We start from the raw sequence: 17,273 nt of genomic DNA, 5'->3' as shown, positions 1-17,273 counted from the left end.
ATTGATTACCAAAGTAAGTCAGCATCTTGTGGCAATGAAAACATTGGCCTGAACTCTTCTAGCTAGTACTACACTGAGTATTTTTTAAATATGTTAAACCTTAAATTAAAAAACAAGTAAGGTTGCTAAGTGCATTTAGAATTATGGAAATAAATAGTTCTGAAAATCACAAGAATTACGCTGTGAAATAACGTACCTTCAGTGAATATAACGTCACTCCAATACAAACATTTTAACTATGGTTCAGAAGGTCTTTTGACCAGATACAGCAAAAATATAACTCAAATATGCAAAAATTTAGTTCTTTTTGACTCTACTGATACTTTTGCATACAGAGGGAAGCAGCAGATAAATACACACATATTTAAATTAGCACTATAGATCTATAGAAAAAGAGCATTAGCCAAAAGTTTTTGATACCATACAACACACTTTTAAAGGCCAGTATAACTTAAACGCTGATTTGTTTGAAAAAACCTACCCTTCTTTTGTCATCTGCAATCACAGTCTTCTTATACGGTTCCTTCACCTGGTTCTTCAGTTGGGAGGCATGCTCTTTAACAGTCATGATTCTACGTGCGTCAAGATTGGCACAGATCTGGGAGAAAACAAAGTTATTTCTTTTAATGTTTAATGAGTTATTCCACATGAAAACTTGAATTAATGCAACAGAGGTTCTCATTCAGATACTGGGTTTTATATGATTTTATTTTCTTCCTACAAAAATTGGATACAGACACTATCAGCATAAGAAAGGCCAAATCTTTGAAAAGCATTTGAGATAAGCTGAACAAGTTACTTTTTAGGCCAGGAGTGATCCTTGCACACTGGAAAAAACTTGCAGATCAGGGTGCAAAACAGGTATTTTGAAAAGGAAAATATACCATCAATACTTGGGAAGAGAAGATTTTGGAGCACAAAACAAATAAACAAAAATAATAGTGAAATAGGAAAAAAAGAAAATGAATGTTAAGGAGTAATTATAAAAGTAAGAGCTGGTCATGAGTGTAGAACATAACACGAAATTATGTTTCTTGGAACAGGAAGAGATAATTTCTGTGCTAACTGCACAGTTGAACTGGACTTTTCTCCTTTTGATCCCTTCCAAGAAGAAAATATGTACATTTCTGTCACTAAGTCTAAAGTAATAATGGGAAACCTTAAAAGTTTCATAAGCAGAGAAAATAGGAAAGGGAGCCTGGCAGGAAACCTTTTTAATGTCTCTAGCAGAAGTTATCTATTTGAGCTTGCATATTTGGATTACATTTCTTTAGATACAAACGCCATCATCCTATCATTAAGATTTCAGAGCTGATGAAAAGGAATTCTCTGCTTCTACTGCCAGAACATTTTTGTCTCAAAAGATCTCGCGATTCTATCTATTTCAATACAGCATAAAAGCTTCTTGCAAGCCTCACCTATTCAATAGCAAATCCTCTTGTGCAATTTCCTAGTCAGGAGTTTTCACTGGATACTGGGCTAAATTCTACTTTTGTATTACTAATGTAAATCCATTGAATTTCAAGTAAAACAGTGTTTCTTTAGAGTCACAGCTGTTTAAGTACACATTTTAACCAATTATCTCAAGTCAGGTATTTATGCAACTACGCAATTCTCCCCTCTTAACAAGTAACTATAACTGCTGTAAAGAAACACATCTGTAGTCTACACGAATCTCACAAATGGTTTCTGCTTGTTTAAGTATTCAACTTTGTTCTTCACTTGCCTGGATCCACAAAAAAGCCCAGCTTAGTCACTCCAGAAATACAGATATAAAATACCGTGATGTCTCTAGGATTTAGGAATACACAGTAAATTATAATCCACCAATGGAAAATTAGATTTTTATTAATTAAGAAAACTCACTATTCTGTGGATTTCTTGCCTCTGATCTTAACTTGATAATTTTTTTCAAGTGAGGCAGTCATTTAACTTCCCTTTTCAGTAACCCTACTTCCCTGTAAAGTAACCTTTATTTGTACATGGATTTCCATTAATTTGTAGTTGCTGAATGGCTGTGAGCTGAACTCCCATGTAGGCATGAAAAAAAAATCAGCTTATATATTTGGAGCTGAACACTGACTTTAAAAGTTTTACTTGAACAACACAATATTCCTTTGGTGATTTGCAAATGTGAGGGCGATTTACTTTCAGAATATGTTCTTCAGCTTTTGAGTTGGATGTTGCACCTCCTACACCAGGTGAGGCTGTAAGTCCCAGAATCTGAGGCTGTGGGATCAGTGGTTTGTTTTCTTTTGCCAGCTTCCTGTTCTTCCTCTTTTCTTTTAAGTAACGTCGCATTATATTGTTGTAGACACCTTCCTTTTGCGTGTGATGACACTCATCGATAATGATGAGTGAAAAATCTGAAGAAAAAACAAAACAACCAAACCCCAAAATGATTAATTTTCTTTCAAATGTAGAATTTGTGTGAGTAAATCTTCTTACAGGTAAGGAGACTGTTGAAGTGAACCAGTCAGTTTGTCTGAGCCCTAACATATTAGGAAATTTGTGATGCTGGAGGAAGGTGTGGATGGAAACTGTACCTATTTAATAGACCGTGTAATCATTGCTGCACATTCCTGAGGCGTCAAGGACTTCTACATTTTCTGTTTTTGCAAAATCAATCTGATGGTATAAAGAAGTTTAGAGAGATATTTTTAATAACCAGTGGTAAGAGCATACCACAGTTTAACTCAATCCTATCTTTTACATCCATAACTGTATCTGAGAAAATACATAGTTTATTTATGACAAGATACATAACACGTTAGAGGCCTTTCAGACATTTTAGAAAGGCCTGTCCTGATCAAAATATGCTTCTGCTGTGTAGCAACACAGAGATTTCCTCCCTATTCCTGTCCAATTGAAAGATTTATATTACTTTATGGATGTGTCATTGGAAAGAACAAACAGATGGTGAGAGTACTACCATCTCTCTTCTGTAGCTGAGGTAATTGATGAAGATTCAGACAGGTATTATGTGCTTTTTTAGTCAGATCATATTTACATGCAACAGGTAGAGTACTATACAATAAGGAAAATTAAGAATATTTCTTGTTTGTTTTAAATTTCTAACAAACACTGAAAACATCTCCTCCCTCTTTTTGCATATGCAGACAGAGACATATATTTCAAGGTTCAGATCTGAAAGACTCAGGAATGTTTCTCTAACAGCAAAACTGGTTTATGGAGCTCCCACTCTTCCCCTAGCTGGCCAATAACTCTCCGTGTTGAAATCCCTACAATTCAACATTGTTTCCTACAGTTTGACAAACATTTGTGGAAATGACAGTAAAGCAGGTCACTGAAATGATCAGGGTTAATTTTTTTTTTTAAATCTGGACAATTTCCACAGTCTTGTTTACACATTAGCGTGCTCAATTTGTTGCATCGCTGCAAATGAGTTCGCAACAACTGGTGGCAGAAGTTGGAAACTAACAGAGAACTGGAACATTCTAAATTGGCCTTTCTGCTGGAGAAAATATCATGTAACTTTGTCTTTGAAGAACCTAAATAAAGCTGGAGACTGAACAAGAGAAATTTTATGTAAAGGCTAAACCAAAGAGTACTGCTTTGAAAGCAGACTAGTGCTCCATGTCACATGGGGCTGGTCAAACTAGAGAAGAGGCAGCTCCAGGGTGACCTTTACGCCTTTCAGTACTTAAAGGGGGCTTTCTTAGCAGGGCGTGTTGTGATAGGACAAGGGGTAATAGTTTTAAACTGAAAGAGGGCAGATTTAGACTAGATATAAGGAAGAAATTTTTTCAATGAGGTTGGTGAAACACTGGCACAGGTTGTCCAGAGAGGTGATAGATGCCCCATCCCTGGAAACATTCAAGGTCAGGTTGGATGGGGCTCTGAGCAACCTGATCTAGTGGAAGATATACCTGCTCATTGCAGGGGTGTTGGACTCGATGAACTTTAAAGGACCCTCCCAACCCTCCCAGTCCTATTCTGTGATTCTACGTCACTGGGGAAATCTGATTGTCTTTACACAAGTGGTTCAGGAAGCCAGTTTGGACTGGAGTGATGTGGTTTCAAACCTAAATTTATATTTATTTCTAAGATTTCTACATCTTGCAAGACTTCAGAAACAGTGCTGGCAGTTTCTCAGATATTTTGCCAATGTGAAATTACTCCCTTTGATGTTTGACTATCATCTCTGTAATGCATATTCCTATCATTACTCAGGACGGACATAATCCACCAGAAGAGATGTGCTTCTACTGAGAAAGTGATACACAGCTTTTAGGAAGTCCACAGGGTGACTTCAGCCGTTGGTAAAGAGAGTAAGCATTTGGGAAAACGCAGTTAAGAGAGTCCCCTCCATTTCATTGAGGCTAGAATTCTGTGTTACGTGTAATGCAGACCTCCGTGGAAACAGATGAAGAAAGTATGAACAGAAATTAGGAATAAAACCCATATAACTAATTAGGATGGTTTATATAGGCTGCAACTTAACCAAGCCATAGCCATAAAAATGAAGGTGGCTCTGTTCGGGCTTGCTTGGCTTCAGTCCAGCTAAACTTAATAGCACAGGTGTTATAGCATGGAAACATGGTCCTGTTTGCAAGGCCACCTCACTTTTGGAAAAATTTAACTCCTTATGAAGGAAGCTTTGCAAAGTGTGAAACCCATTCAAAAAACCACTTCCTTACACAAACTGGCTGGGACTCAGCCCAATTCTCTGATCACGTCAGAGTTTCTGTAGAATGTTCAGGTGCCTCTGTATGGTGTTCCCAAATGATTCAGATTTGGGAAGGTTTATTAACCTAGGTGCAGTGGAAAGGAAATAAATACAAGAAAATCTCTGGTACTCTGCCTAGGTTAATAGAAAGGCATTCTGAAGGAGGGGAGGCAATTCTGAGGTATCCAAGTAGCTCTGCAGTAGTTAGTTTGGATCAAGCAGTACTTCAGTCAGCACTAGGCACTGATAGACACAGACTGACCCTCAGGTTTCTCTGCTCTCTCTGTAACACCCAGACAAGTACTTCTTTTATCACAGATCCATTATTTTGAATATCATAGCTCTGATATTCATCCTGCCCCATCTAAAAGACCTGACTGCCTGCAGATAGAGGGAGAAGTTAACATCTCACAGAGGAGGGTCACTGCAGCCCAAATCCTGGAGCTGACGTCAGGAGCTGTTCCATTATTTGCATGTAACTGGCAGATAATATCATTTCCTTTCTGATCTCCCATTGATATCTGCCACTTCAGGATTCTGGGCAAAGAATTTTATCTCATCTCATCTTATGTCTTTTGTTTTCTTCAACTTTCCTCAACTGTTGTAGGAGACCATTATATCTGCCAGCCTCCGAGACAGTTATAAGTAATCCTATCTCTGTATGTTAGAAAAATGGTAAGAGTTTAAAGAATAAAACATTTATAATGGATTGGCTTTTATATTGTTCCATTGTATTTCTCAAACTACTGTCTACATTTGAGTTTTTATAATTTTTTTCTCATCCTGTTTATGGCTTCTATCTGATGTAACTCAATGTTCTACCAAGCTTGCAGTACGGCTGCATTTGCACAAAGTTGTGCTTCTGCTAGATAAAATAGGAAGTATAACAAATATTTAGTAGAAATGAACTGCAAGAGTCTAATTTGGCTTGAAAAAACTGCATGCTCATTAACTAAGATCTGGTTTTGACTCTGAGTACAGCTTGCATTTATAAAACCAGTCAACTGAAAAAACATTAACTACTGAACGTGGCACGTTTTTACTCTGCAATTTTCCAGAATAGAGACATACTTTTAGCACTCTTGTAAAAATCTCAGAATTAAACACTTGCCTGATAAGTGGACACCTTCTTCATCTTCTTTGGCTGCACTTAACAGTGAATTCTCAAGGATCTGTGCTGTACTGATGATGACATCATTTCTTCTGACAACTTCAGGAAATGAGATTTTCAGCTGAGAATCACCACTTAAACCAATAACCTGATACCAACGCTTCAGGAATGGATTAAACTCCTTTCGTAAATGCTGTTCTACCAACGGTACCTGAATAAAGATTTCCAAAGAATTTAAACCAGAGCATACATAGGATTAAAATACATGCCCGTTTGCCAGAAATGTTGTTAGGTGAACATACACTTTGTGCAATATATACTTTTTTTAAAAAGCAAACATTCTCTTATTAACTGCAGTGTAGGATTAAAAAAACCCCACCAAACACAAAACACAAAACGAAGCAATAAAAATCCTCAAACCAACCCCTTCCCTCCAGCTGCTCCTACGAAACCTTTTTGTCCCAAGAACTTTGGCTTAACTGTGCCTTAGAAAGAACGAACAAACTATGCATGCTCTGGCTGTTTAACTGAGCTTATAACATGCTATCAATTTTATTCTTACAGGAGGATATGGATATCTTTTATTCTTTTAATAAAATTCTTAAATGTTTTTCTATATTTTAATATTACAATAGAAGATTATATTATATTGTGCTAATTACAGAAGATTGTATTATTATGTGCTAAATTTAACTGTAAAACTTACAGTAATTATCAGAAAATCTGGCAGAATATTCCCTAACTACTGTGAGACTGATTAAGTGGCCTTCATTACCAAATTGAAATGCAGAATGTGAAAAATATTTTTTTAAAAATTATTTAATTCTATTCATTCTAACATGAAATTATACTTTTTCCAATAATGTGGTTATTAGTGGCAGATCTAAATTTGCACTCACAGCAGGGTATTCTAAAATCATTCATGCTTGCACCAGGATGAGGGGTGCAGTGGAGATGGCAGTCTAGAGCTGTATGCCTTTAAACATAGCTACATCTGGAGAAGCTGAGAAATGTGTTTATATTCATTTTACAAGTTCTGTATTAACAGCATATGAGGTCTGAAAAATACTATTTCTTTAAAAATAGTCCAACATACCTTATTAACAAGTACTATAACTTTTCCAGGCTCAGATGCTCTTTTCTTCTTATCCAAGTGATCTTTGGTAATGTAAACAGCCACTCTGGTTTTACCACTGCCTGTAGGCAGACATATTATGATATTCTCCCCATTCAGTGCTGGCTTTGCAACTTCCATCTGGTAATCTCTCAGGATCAGATCTGGCTCAGGTGAAACTCTGCTCGCCACTTCATCTTCCTCTAAGGGTACAAAGAAATATAAGTATTAAACAGGAGGCATAGAACATTTATCAGAATATTGAACAAATGTCAAAGGGAAAAATACTAATTTCTTATCAGAAGCATCTTCTGAATAAACAGAAACAGGGCATGTTAGCATAGACAGTGCTGCTCTGTGGACCTGTGCAGCCCTGGATCAGAACCACTTACATGCAGTCACCAACCAGGGCAGGTGGAATGAGCCACAGTGTGTCTTCACCCATCTATATTGACATGACTATTATTATGTATGAATTCAAATGATACAGTTCAGTAGCACTGGGACCAGCAAAGGTTGTGTCCAGAGCTGCAGTATTTGTAATCTAGACAATCTTATGTGAAGTTCTCTTTCATCAGTACTGAAATTTATTTGGTTGCAAGTGAGCTACCTTTTTAAATGCTTCTCAGAGGATGAAAAAAAGGATGGAGCCCTAGAAAGAAAAAGAGGTAGGGACCACTTAAAAAATGATGAAGGGAGTTATAAAGATAGATATAGATAAGAAAATTCAATTGCCCATACAAGATAGAGCTAACTGCAGAATGTATCACACCTGTTCATGGTAGATTGCGCTGCTTCCAGACTGACTCATACCTAATGCAATCGAGCTGTTCACTAAGAAGCCATATACATTTGCCATCTGAAGGCCAAAGCATTCCATCTATCATATAAAATGCAATGGCAGAGATTTCAGTTCTACAGGCCACAGATGAAACAACATTCAAAAGCTAGAAGTGGAAAAATGTTGTTAAATTATTTCAGGCAGTAAGAGAAGCATATTAAATCTCTCGAGCTTACATCTATTTAGGAAGTCAGAAATGATATATATTAATATCAGAAGGATTTATTTCAATGGAGTTTTGGGCTTTTTTTTTTTCCCCTACAGATCTATTTAAATCACCATCCAAGCATTAATTGTCCTTAGTGAAGAAAAGGCACAAATTCATTCTACTAGGCTAAAAATGAGGGGAAAAAGCCCTCTAGTTTTATTTCCTGATGATATCATTAAATGAAGAATCATGAGGATTTTATTATCACTGATACATTACACAGAAAATAAGTGTATTTTTCTACTATCCCTGATTCCATTAAAAAAAATTAAACTAACAAAAAGTAATGAAGCTTGATAAAATACTGCTGATGGAAACATCCAAATGCCATTCTTAAGTGTTTTTTGCTTGTTTTGGCTTTTAGTGTGAGTGCAGTACTACCTGGAACACAGGGAAATTCACACCAGAGAGTACTTGCTGTTACTTATCTGACTTCTACTACTCTCTTTTGAGGAAGAACGTTGTTTGCTTTCTGGTTGGCTAAATTCAATAGTTCAATCATATTGAAACTAGCACTTTATCACCCATCTGTTTGGTTAAATTTCAGTTTCTTAACATCCTCAATTAACTGTCCAGGCCTAAAAAATATTTAACTTGCTCTCTCCTAGCTTCCTCAGCCCCTGTTTAGATAAAGGCTAATACAGGAATCTTTTCACAGGATATGATTTCATTAAAAAATTTTCATTGTGCACAGTATAACTTTAGGGAAGTTGTCTGTCTTTGTACAAGGCTCATATGAATTGCTGCTCTGGGATAAAAGAAACATAATAATTATTCTTCTATTGTCCTAACTCCACCATTTTTCTACATGTAAAAGGATCCTTGCACAGAAAGCTGTGACTAAATCTACATGATTCTCTGCATTAAAATCCAAATCATGTCAGTGCATTAAGACACTATCCAAACATCTCTGTTAATGTAACAGCCTTACTGCAAAATCTCAAATTATAAAATCCATAAATATCACAAGGTCCATCTGTATCTCCTTAGCTTTTTTTCTCATAGTTGCTCTCACTGAGTTTACTAGGCATGATTAAAAAGCGTGAATGTTTTTTTAAAACATTTTAACCAGTTGTTTTAAAAGCCCACATGTAAACAGAACATATAGCAAGTAACCATTGGAAAAAAAATTTTGCATTCTTCACGTTACTGTAGTGATTTATTGTTTTCTGCTGGACTACTGGACAGAACCAATGCCCAATGTACTTTTCAGGAATCTTAATGGATCAGGCCATACATATTTATGTGCTGCCACATACCGGTAGTCTATATCAGCCTGAACAACTCTTACAGTGTGACTGTCCACGGAACAGAGAAGTTTCTGTGCCCAGACATTTCATGTGACACAGTGAGGAAAGAAATACAATGTGACTGATGAGTCACCTCAGTTGACGCAGAAGTGCAAAGTATATTCTTCAGACTTAGCAATACGTAGACTAAAATCCTAGCTATAGGGTAGCCATTTAGATCTGAGATATCCTGAATTTTCTGGGTATGTACAAAATACTTGGATTTTAATATTTAAAAAGCTTTAAACTATTTTAAAGCATTTATAGTAAACACTTTGCAGGCATAGGATGTGTAACATTTACATTGGCTTTAATGATCTAGTACTAGCTTTATTAGGCAGAGCTGGCCTGAAAGGTACCCAGATTGTTTCTAGCCCTTGCACAAGATACAGTCCCAGCACAAACTTTGTAAAGGCTATATTCTAAAAGGTATCTGGTTCCTCTTGAATTCTGTGTAGGCAAATGCAGGCTGTTCACCATGGTGGACACCTGCAAAATCGTTCTGCCTGAAGTCTAAGATTAAAAAAAAGAAAAAAATTGGGATGTCTTTTACAACAGCAATGTTTAATTGGGCTCAGAGCACATAAATAGCAAATTCATGTCTGTCTGCAAAGTATTATGTAAACACAGTCCAATATTTAGCTTAAAACTATATTTAGAACTTGCACATACGTTTAAATGTGAGATTTGCAAAGGTCTTCAGATAGTAACCTCCATTGATTAGGTTCCTTTTACAGAGAGGGCTACTAAATTATTTAGGTCCAAAGTGGACCTTCATTACTGTTCTGCAGGTACCCTGGAAATGCTTCTCCTCACCCTTAGATGCCTCTAAAGCATTTCCTATTCCCTCTCACCGTGGGCAGAGGCCAGGCACAGTCTAGCTTCTCTCTGAGAGCAAAAGAAGCACATATATGTGCCAGCATTATGAGCATCTGTACAGGCGACTGCACTGGATAACTTCTGGAAGCCCTTTCCAGTCTATGGGATTCTATCATTCTACATCACTGACCATTTTGAATGACAATGATGTCTAGAGACCTATTCAGATGATATCAGCAAATCAACTCTTTTGGGGGAGGGGCTTAAGTCGCGACCCAAAAAATGGCGTCTGTTTTCCAACGAAATAAATGGAAGCCTTCCGCTGATTTTTGTTCTAAGCTATTCACAGAGTGGTTACCCTCCAGAGCTTATTTTACAATTACTAAATAACAGAAGGGAAACATACCTGAATCACTGGTTGTGCAGCTCTGTCCCAGGTTTTCATTCAAGTTACTGACACTTTCATCTCCTATGGAGACATCTGACTCTAAATGAAAAACACAAACAAATGTAGCATAGTATATTTGCTATACAAATATAAATAGCAAAAGCATATTGTTTGCTTTCTCCCTAAGTTGTTAAAATAGGCTAGACAAATGTCTGGCAGGGATGGCTGAGGTATAATTTCCTTTATTAAACTTTTTCTTAGATAAAGAAAAAACTATGAACAATATAGTTCATTTTTTATGGAAAAAAATATGGATTGGAAGATGAAAATCCAAAACATAGCAGAGGTAAGGCAATGTGGGTCATGATTTATTATTGTCAGGCATCTATGTTCTGTTTGCTTTGAAGCAAGGGTCCAGACATGACTGCCTGCATGATCCCCCCCTCTAGTCCTATTTTACTGTATCTTTTCTGAAGGGGGTGCAGAGCCAAAACAAACAAAAAAAAAACCCCAAAACCCCCAACAAACTATGTTGGTCTGCTGGATACACAGCACTGCTGGAAAACTGAAGACATTCTCTTTTACTCCCTATAAACTGTATCAGTTATATCTGTCGTAGAAGAAAATCAAAACCAGAACTGTTTGGTTTGTTTTTTTTAAAAAAGGGTTTCTTCATGTAACATGAAAAGAGTAAACCACAGTTCCCAGGTAAATAAAAGCAGAGAGGAATTACTAAATCTGCTAAACAGTTTGCAAGTAAAAGCAGGGACGGAAAATTCTGTTACACCCAACAGAAGACGTGGACACTGCCACAGAAGTCTGGCAAGTTTACTGCACATATTCTAACGTTACGCTCTCCCTCTGCTGGGCAATCAATGTATTACACGAACTTTTTTTTCAGTCACAAGTGTAATTTATATAGCTGTATTTTCCAAAGCTCTTTTAAAATCTAAAGAGATACACAGTTGTTCTGGAAAAACCTGCTGCAAACAGCCTCACCTTGCACTGTCAGCTGCTCATAGTCTGCGCAAGAAATCAGTCAGAATAATAGCACTGACCTATGTTTTGCTTAATTACCTAGTGAATTTGTGTCTTACCAAGTCGTGCTTAATTATCTTGTGAACTTGTGTCCTATCAAGTTTTTCATAGTTTTTTCCAGTGAATATCCCATTATGGTCCATATCCATATTGTCCCCAATAAATAATTCATATAGCAAAACACATGCTGTGAATGAGAATTTAGAACTAAGTGGATGTTGTAGTGTCTTAGAATGGTACTCTTTAAATATAAACTGTAAAATCTTGGTGAGGTGGAAATTAAACCTAGCCTGCGTTCAGTAAAAATATGAAGCTTTTTCCTTTATGCAAGTTTTGGTGTCCTTGAGAGGTAAATGAGTAACAGAAACAAAACTGCTATTTCACAGAACAAGTATAGACAACGGACACAAAGCTACCTTAGCTACCACTAGGAGTCAGGTATTTAACTATTTTTAGTTTTTCTAACATAACCATGAAAAGTGATGCAAACATCTGTCTTGCTGTCCTACAGCGTTCATCATTTATTCCATACAGACCTCAGAATCTGATCCAACTATGAATCACCACCACCTGTAGGAAGTGTTATGATGGGAAAGGGCATTAAAGACTTTAAGCACCTAAATTAAAAGCCTAGTCTCCTAGAAATCAATGCAATCAACACAAAGGCACTTTAAAAAATATATATTCACAGTGGAAGCGTGATTTATATAAAATTTCCCTATTATTATATACTAGCATGTATTTAATATCACATTAAAAGACAGCATTGTCTGAAAAAAGAAAACCTCACCAGTTATAATCCAAGTTCAAAGACCTGTGACAAACTATTACATAGCATTAGTGGGAATTCCAACTATGAAGATGACACTGCGATCTCCCAATTTCACTTTCTAAGAATCCATGTAGATTGGAGAGGACAAAATTAAAATTCTATGGGTCTATTCTATGTGGTCTCCCATCTAAAATGACCTGTTGAAAGATGTGTATGCAGCAGAGAATATGCATTCACAGAGTGTTTTGTACATAATTATCTGAATTACAATGTGCAGCATGCATTGCAAAATAATCTCTCACAGAAAATGTCAGTGGTGAAGTAAAATGCAAGTATTCATCTTCCAAGTAAAAGGTGAAGAGAATAATGTTCTCCTTTTTCAACTGTGGCAAATTTCTTGAATTATTTTAAAATAAAATTTAAAAAAAAAGTAAGCCTTTCCAAAACAATAAACTTAATATTTTCTAACAGCTGTTTCCACCACTTTCACCAGTCTTCCCTTGCAGTGCTACTTGCACATTGTAATGCAGCAGATTCCACGGAAAGATTTTCACTCACTTTGCACCAACTAGTAAGTAAGTATAAAGACAATGGAATGTAATGAAAAAAATGGATTAAAAAAAGTATTTATTTCCTGTCCTGTGCTACATTATGTCATAGAATAAGTTTCAAGCATCAGAAAATATAAATGAAGGACCAAAATATAAACAGGCTATTAAAATTGGGTCCTACTTTCAAATTAATGGGCAGTTTTTTTCTAATCTCAAGCATTAAGAGACATTTTGTAATACATTATTGAACTCTCCAGTTAATTACAGTGTAATTATTTGTTCCAATCAACTTTTTTTTTTAATGAAACAGGCCTTGAAAAACAGAGGTGTTATTTATTTAAAGTGTTGTTTATGCAAGTAACTGTAGCCTTAATCCAAGTGTTTCACTTCTGACCTTGCAGACTTACTGCTTTTGTTGGGATTTTTTTGTGTGTGCAGTTTCTTATCTGTGTTTTTGCATGCACAATTTCTCTCTAGTTTTCTCTTAGGCTAAATTATCTATTTCTACTCTGTCTTCATGACCCTACTGCCCTCATACCTTCTGACTCCTTCTGTCTCAGCTACTCCAATAACGGGGTCAGAGGATGCTCTAGATGCTTTACAATGCAAATTGCAGTAAATTCAAGTGACTTGAAAAAGCTTACATCTTTCTCCTTGAAATTTATTCTTTTCAATATATGAAGGAATGGTGGGAGCGTACTGCAAAAGTGACAACACTTGACAGCATCAAATTGCAAATTAGGTGGGTTCCCAGCCTACTTGGAAGTAGAATCTGGGCTCCAGTTGTATTTTCAGCTGCCTGGTCTAAAAATACAGTCTTATAAGATCATGGGAAAGGATGGAAATGGAAAAAGACTTGAGTGCAGTTAAGTCTGTGTGTACAAGTGCATAGTGATCAAATCTTACTGCACTTCAAGATGGCTGAATGTGAGCCAGTTCCTCTACAACCATCCTCATGCAGCACTGTCTCTTGTCGGCCCCTTGCTACACTGCATCTACTTTGCTGGTTTAGTTCAACTCAGAAGTGCGTGTTTACAGTGAATCTGTCAATTGTCCCCACTTACACTACTTTGGTTCATATCACAGAGCTGGTTTGGATCACAAGAAATGAACTTCTGTCAGCTGAAACGAAATGAGATTTTTTTCCAGCCACCTGCAGGCATAGAGTCCACACCAGACTGAAGTCAATCGTAACCAAATTGCCAGAATTCACATAGAACATACACCCTTAGCACCATACCACTGAACAGATCCACTTCTGCCCAACAGCACAAACTGCTAACACCCACTGTCTATTCATTTCAGTACAGTTCAGTGCTGAGGAGATCATAGTTTTCAGGCTAGAATTGGCTTGTGGCAGGCTAGTTAATAGCTAATAGATCTACTTATCTGTAACCTTCAACCTGACAAGAGTCAGGTAAAATATCGAGCTAACAGCAATGAAAACCCACCCTCAGCGAGGCTACAATTAAGAACTTTAGCCTTGCCCTGAAAGGATCCAAAGAGTGAGGATAACTCAGTCTGATCCATTCTGAATCATCATTAAATATCTGGCACCTCTTCTTTATACTGCCAAATTATGTTCTAAACAAGGAAAACAAAGTTGATATTTTTGCTGTAGTTAATAATTCACTACTTGCTACAAAACATTGTGATTTGCTGTTAATATCATGCTAAATGAGAAATAGGCTACTACTGTCGCACACTGAAAGGCTGCAGTTTTCAGAGCCAATTTTTTTTATTTATTTATTCATGTTTGATAAAAAAGAGCAGCCTTAGCTGTCTTACTCCTTTGGCTGAGTAAGCCCACTAAAATCATTTCAGGCAGGATTTATCTCAGTTGTAACTATTGTCTGCTCCATCTGAACTTGTAACCCACATGAATGGTTCCTTAATCATACAGCGTATGTTTGAATTGTTGGTTCTCATCTATGTCTGTGAATTGTTGCTGGTAATTGCTGTTGCTCACTATCAACTCCCAAGGCATGATTTTAAAAGTGGATCCACATGAACAACAAGCCACCACAATTTCTAAAAATTTGTACTAAAAAATGTACTTCTGACCATGTGATGTAAATGGCAAAGGTGATTTGATGCTCTGTAAATATAAATCCTTAAAATAGAAAAAGTACTTGCTGGATGGCATTAAAGGACTTAGCAAAACCAAAAATGTTTTCCAATATAGAATTACCAGCCTTCTAGAAAGAAGTACTTGATACAGCTGCAGTTATACTGGTACAGAAACATTCCTCTTGATTTAAACTGTGTCAACATTGGGAGGAATTGTCAATGTAAACCTAATGTTTTCATTTCATAATATAAACCTACCATGAATAGGTCTGAAATAAAGTATTCATTTAATAATATTAACAATTTTAATTAACAATATTAAATATGCTTGAAGATTACTCATTTCTTCACACAGTAAATGAAAAAATAATACTAGAAAGTTGTTGAAAGTGCTATATAAGAGGAAAGGAAGATCATTAATGTTGCTTAATTATAAGAAAATTAGGCAGCCTGTAGATAAAAACATCATCACTACAACCAGGATACAGAAAAATGTCTACATGGAGGCTGCACATAATGTGCTACAGATTTTTTGACCATGTCCTCCTAAGCCATTCTGTACTGTGCTAGCAAATTGGTTTCTGAACCAGCTCTTACCTTGCAGATTAATTAGTTCAAGTATGACAACATATTCTTGTCCTAGAGCAACAATTTGAACTAAACAAATTTGTAGATCTGACCCTTAAAATGCCTACTGCTGTTAATGCATAGCAAGAAATGGAATTTACTGCTTCCAAAAAACCAAGATTTACTTTTTCCATTCATTCTCTTCACCTCGACAGTACCATATGTTCCTGAATTTTTGAGCAAGACAAGAGCTAATGCACCAAGAACATTCTTTCAGTTACTTACAGTTACTAAAGTTTAACTGGTACCAGCACTAAGTACCAGTTAGTGGACATACCTGGAACTAGAGAATTCTTTCCAATAGATGTTTCTGATACACTGTTCTCGCTGCTGAAACTACCATTCACATTCTCTTGCTGTTTCATATCCTCTGCTACAGCATGTCCTGGTTGGCTTGTAACTTCTGTTTCTTCGTTTGTACTGTTCTTCATCCCATTTTGTCTATTCTCTGTTTCTAGAAAATAAATAGAAATTCCACAGCACTATAAAACATTTAATTTCTTTTAGCGTGGAGCATAGAAAACATAAAACTAGCCTGTATTCATCATGCACATAGCAGCATAACATAGGGTCTTGGTCTTGACTTATAGTTTGGAATTTTGATGTTTTTATAAATATTTATTGAGAAAGTTGTTCGTCATAAATCTCAAACATTTGCGGTCACTATAAACATCTGAAAATTGAACTTGTGGACTAGACCGTCTTTCTTACCTCCTCAATTCCATTGGTCCTGTAAGCTCATAAATGGATGTACCTTACAGCAGGACTTCAAAACTTGCTCATAAAACAGAAAGACTGAGAGAGCTTTCAAAAAATGTTTTCCCTCCTTCCACTTGTCTTATTTCAAATACAGAAATAATTTCTGTCTGACTTCTCTGTTCTTTTATTAGACTCACATAGAACTGTGCATGCTCCAAAGGCAAAAAAATGCTGTTTTAATTATATGTTTAAATTATAAACTCATCATGTCACCAATGCTACCTGGAGTAAGTGGGTTGCCTTAATGACACAACGAGCTCAAATAGGAAACCCCAATTGTCCAGGAATCGTAGGAGTGATCACAGACTGGCCTGAAGGCAAAGACTTCACAATGCCACCTGAGGAGGTGGTGACTTGTGGTGAGGAAGTCCCACCATATAGTGAACTCTCAGATAATGAGAAACAGTATGCTTTGTTCACTGATGGATCTTGTCATATTGTAGGAAAACATTGAAAGTGGAAAGCTGCTGTATGGAGTCTTACATGACAAGTCGCAGAAGCTACTGAAGGAGAAGGTGAATCGAGTCAATTTGCAGAGGTAAAAGCCATCCAGCTGGCCGTAGGCATTGCTGAACGAGAAAAGTGGCCAATACTCTATCTCTATCCTGACTCATCGATGGTGGCAAATGCTCTGTGGCGGTGGTTAAAGCAGTGGAAGCAGGGCAACTGGCAGCGTAAAGGTAAACCCATCTGTGCTGATGAATTATGTCAAGATATTGCTGACCATCTAGGAAAACTAGTTGTGAAAGTACGCCATGTAAATGCCCACGTACCCATGAGTCAGGCCACTGAGGAACATCGAAACAGTCAGCAAGTGGATCAGGCTGATAAGATTTTCCAGACAGATTTGGACTGGGAACATAAAGGTAAACTATTTAGCTCGGTGGGCTCATGATACTTCAGGTCATCAAGGAAGAGATGCAACACATAAACGGGCTCACGACTGAGGGGTGGATTTAACCATGGACGCTATCGCGCAGGTTATCCACAACTGTG

General features: G+C 36.8%; 1 protein-coding gene across 2 annotated transcripts in view; it reads right to left on the bottom strand.

The window, feature by feature from the left end:
* Positions 1-17,273, bottom strand: part of IFIH1 (interferon induced with helicase C domain 1) — a 31,878-nt gene that overhangs the window by 8,887 nt on the left and 5,718 nt on the right. For both annotated transcript variants that reach the window (XR_012588363.1, XM_074594967.1), the window contains exons 3-8: positions 15,796-15,972; positions 10,479-10,559; positions 6,898-7,118; positions 5,802-6,012; positions 2,149-2,366; positions 482-598 (exon numbers count right to left, since the gene is read on the bottom strand). Coding sequence is in view for 1 of the 2 variants with exons in the window: in XM_074594967.1 (XP_074451068.1) it covers positions 482-598; positions 2,149-2,366; positions 5,802-6,012; positions 6,898-7,118; positions 10,479-10,559; positions 15,796-15,972 (1,025 nt within the window). In the remaining variant the exon portion in view is untranslated. The remainder of the gene's footprint in view (positions 1-481; positions 599-2,148; positions 2,367-5,801; positions 6,013-6,897; positions 7,119-10,478; positions 10,560-15,795; positions 15,973-17,273) is intronic.

This window comes from Larus michahellis, chromosome 7, assembly GCF_964199755.1.
Source record: "Larus michahellis chromosome 7, bLarMic1.1, whole genome shotgun sequence".
In the NCBI taxonomy this organism is placed as follows: Eukaryota; Metazoa; Chordata; class Aves; order Charadriiformes; family Laridae; genus Larus; species Larus michahellis.
Note: the sequence above shows the minus strand (reverse complement) of the source record. Positions and strands in the feature narration are given on the sequence as shown.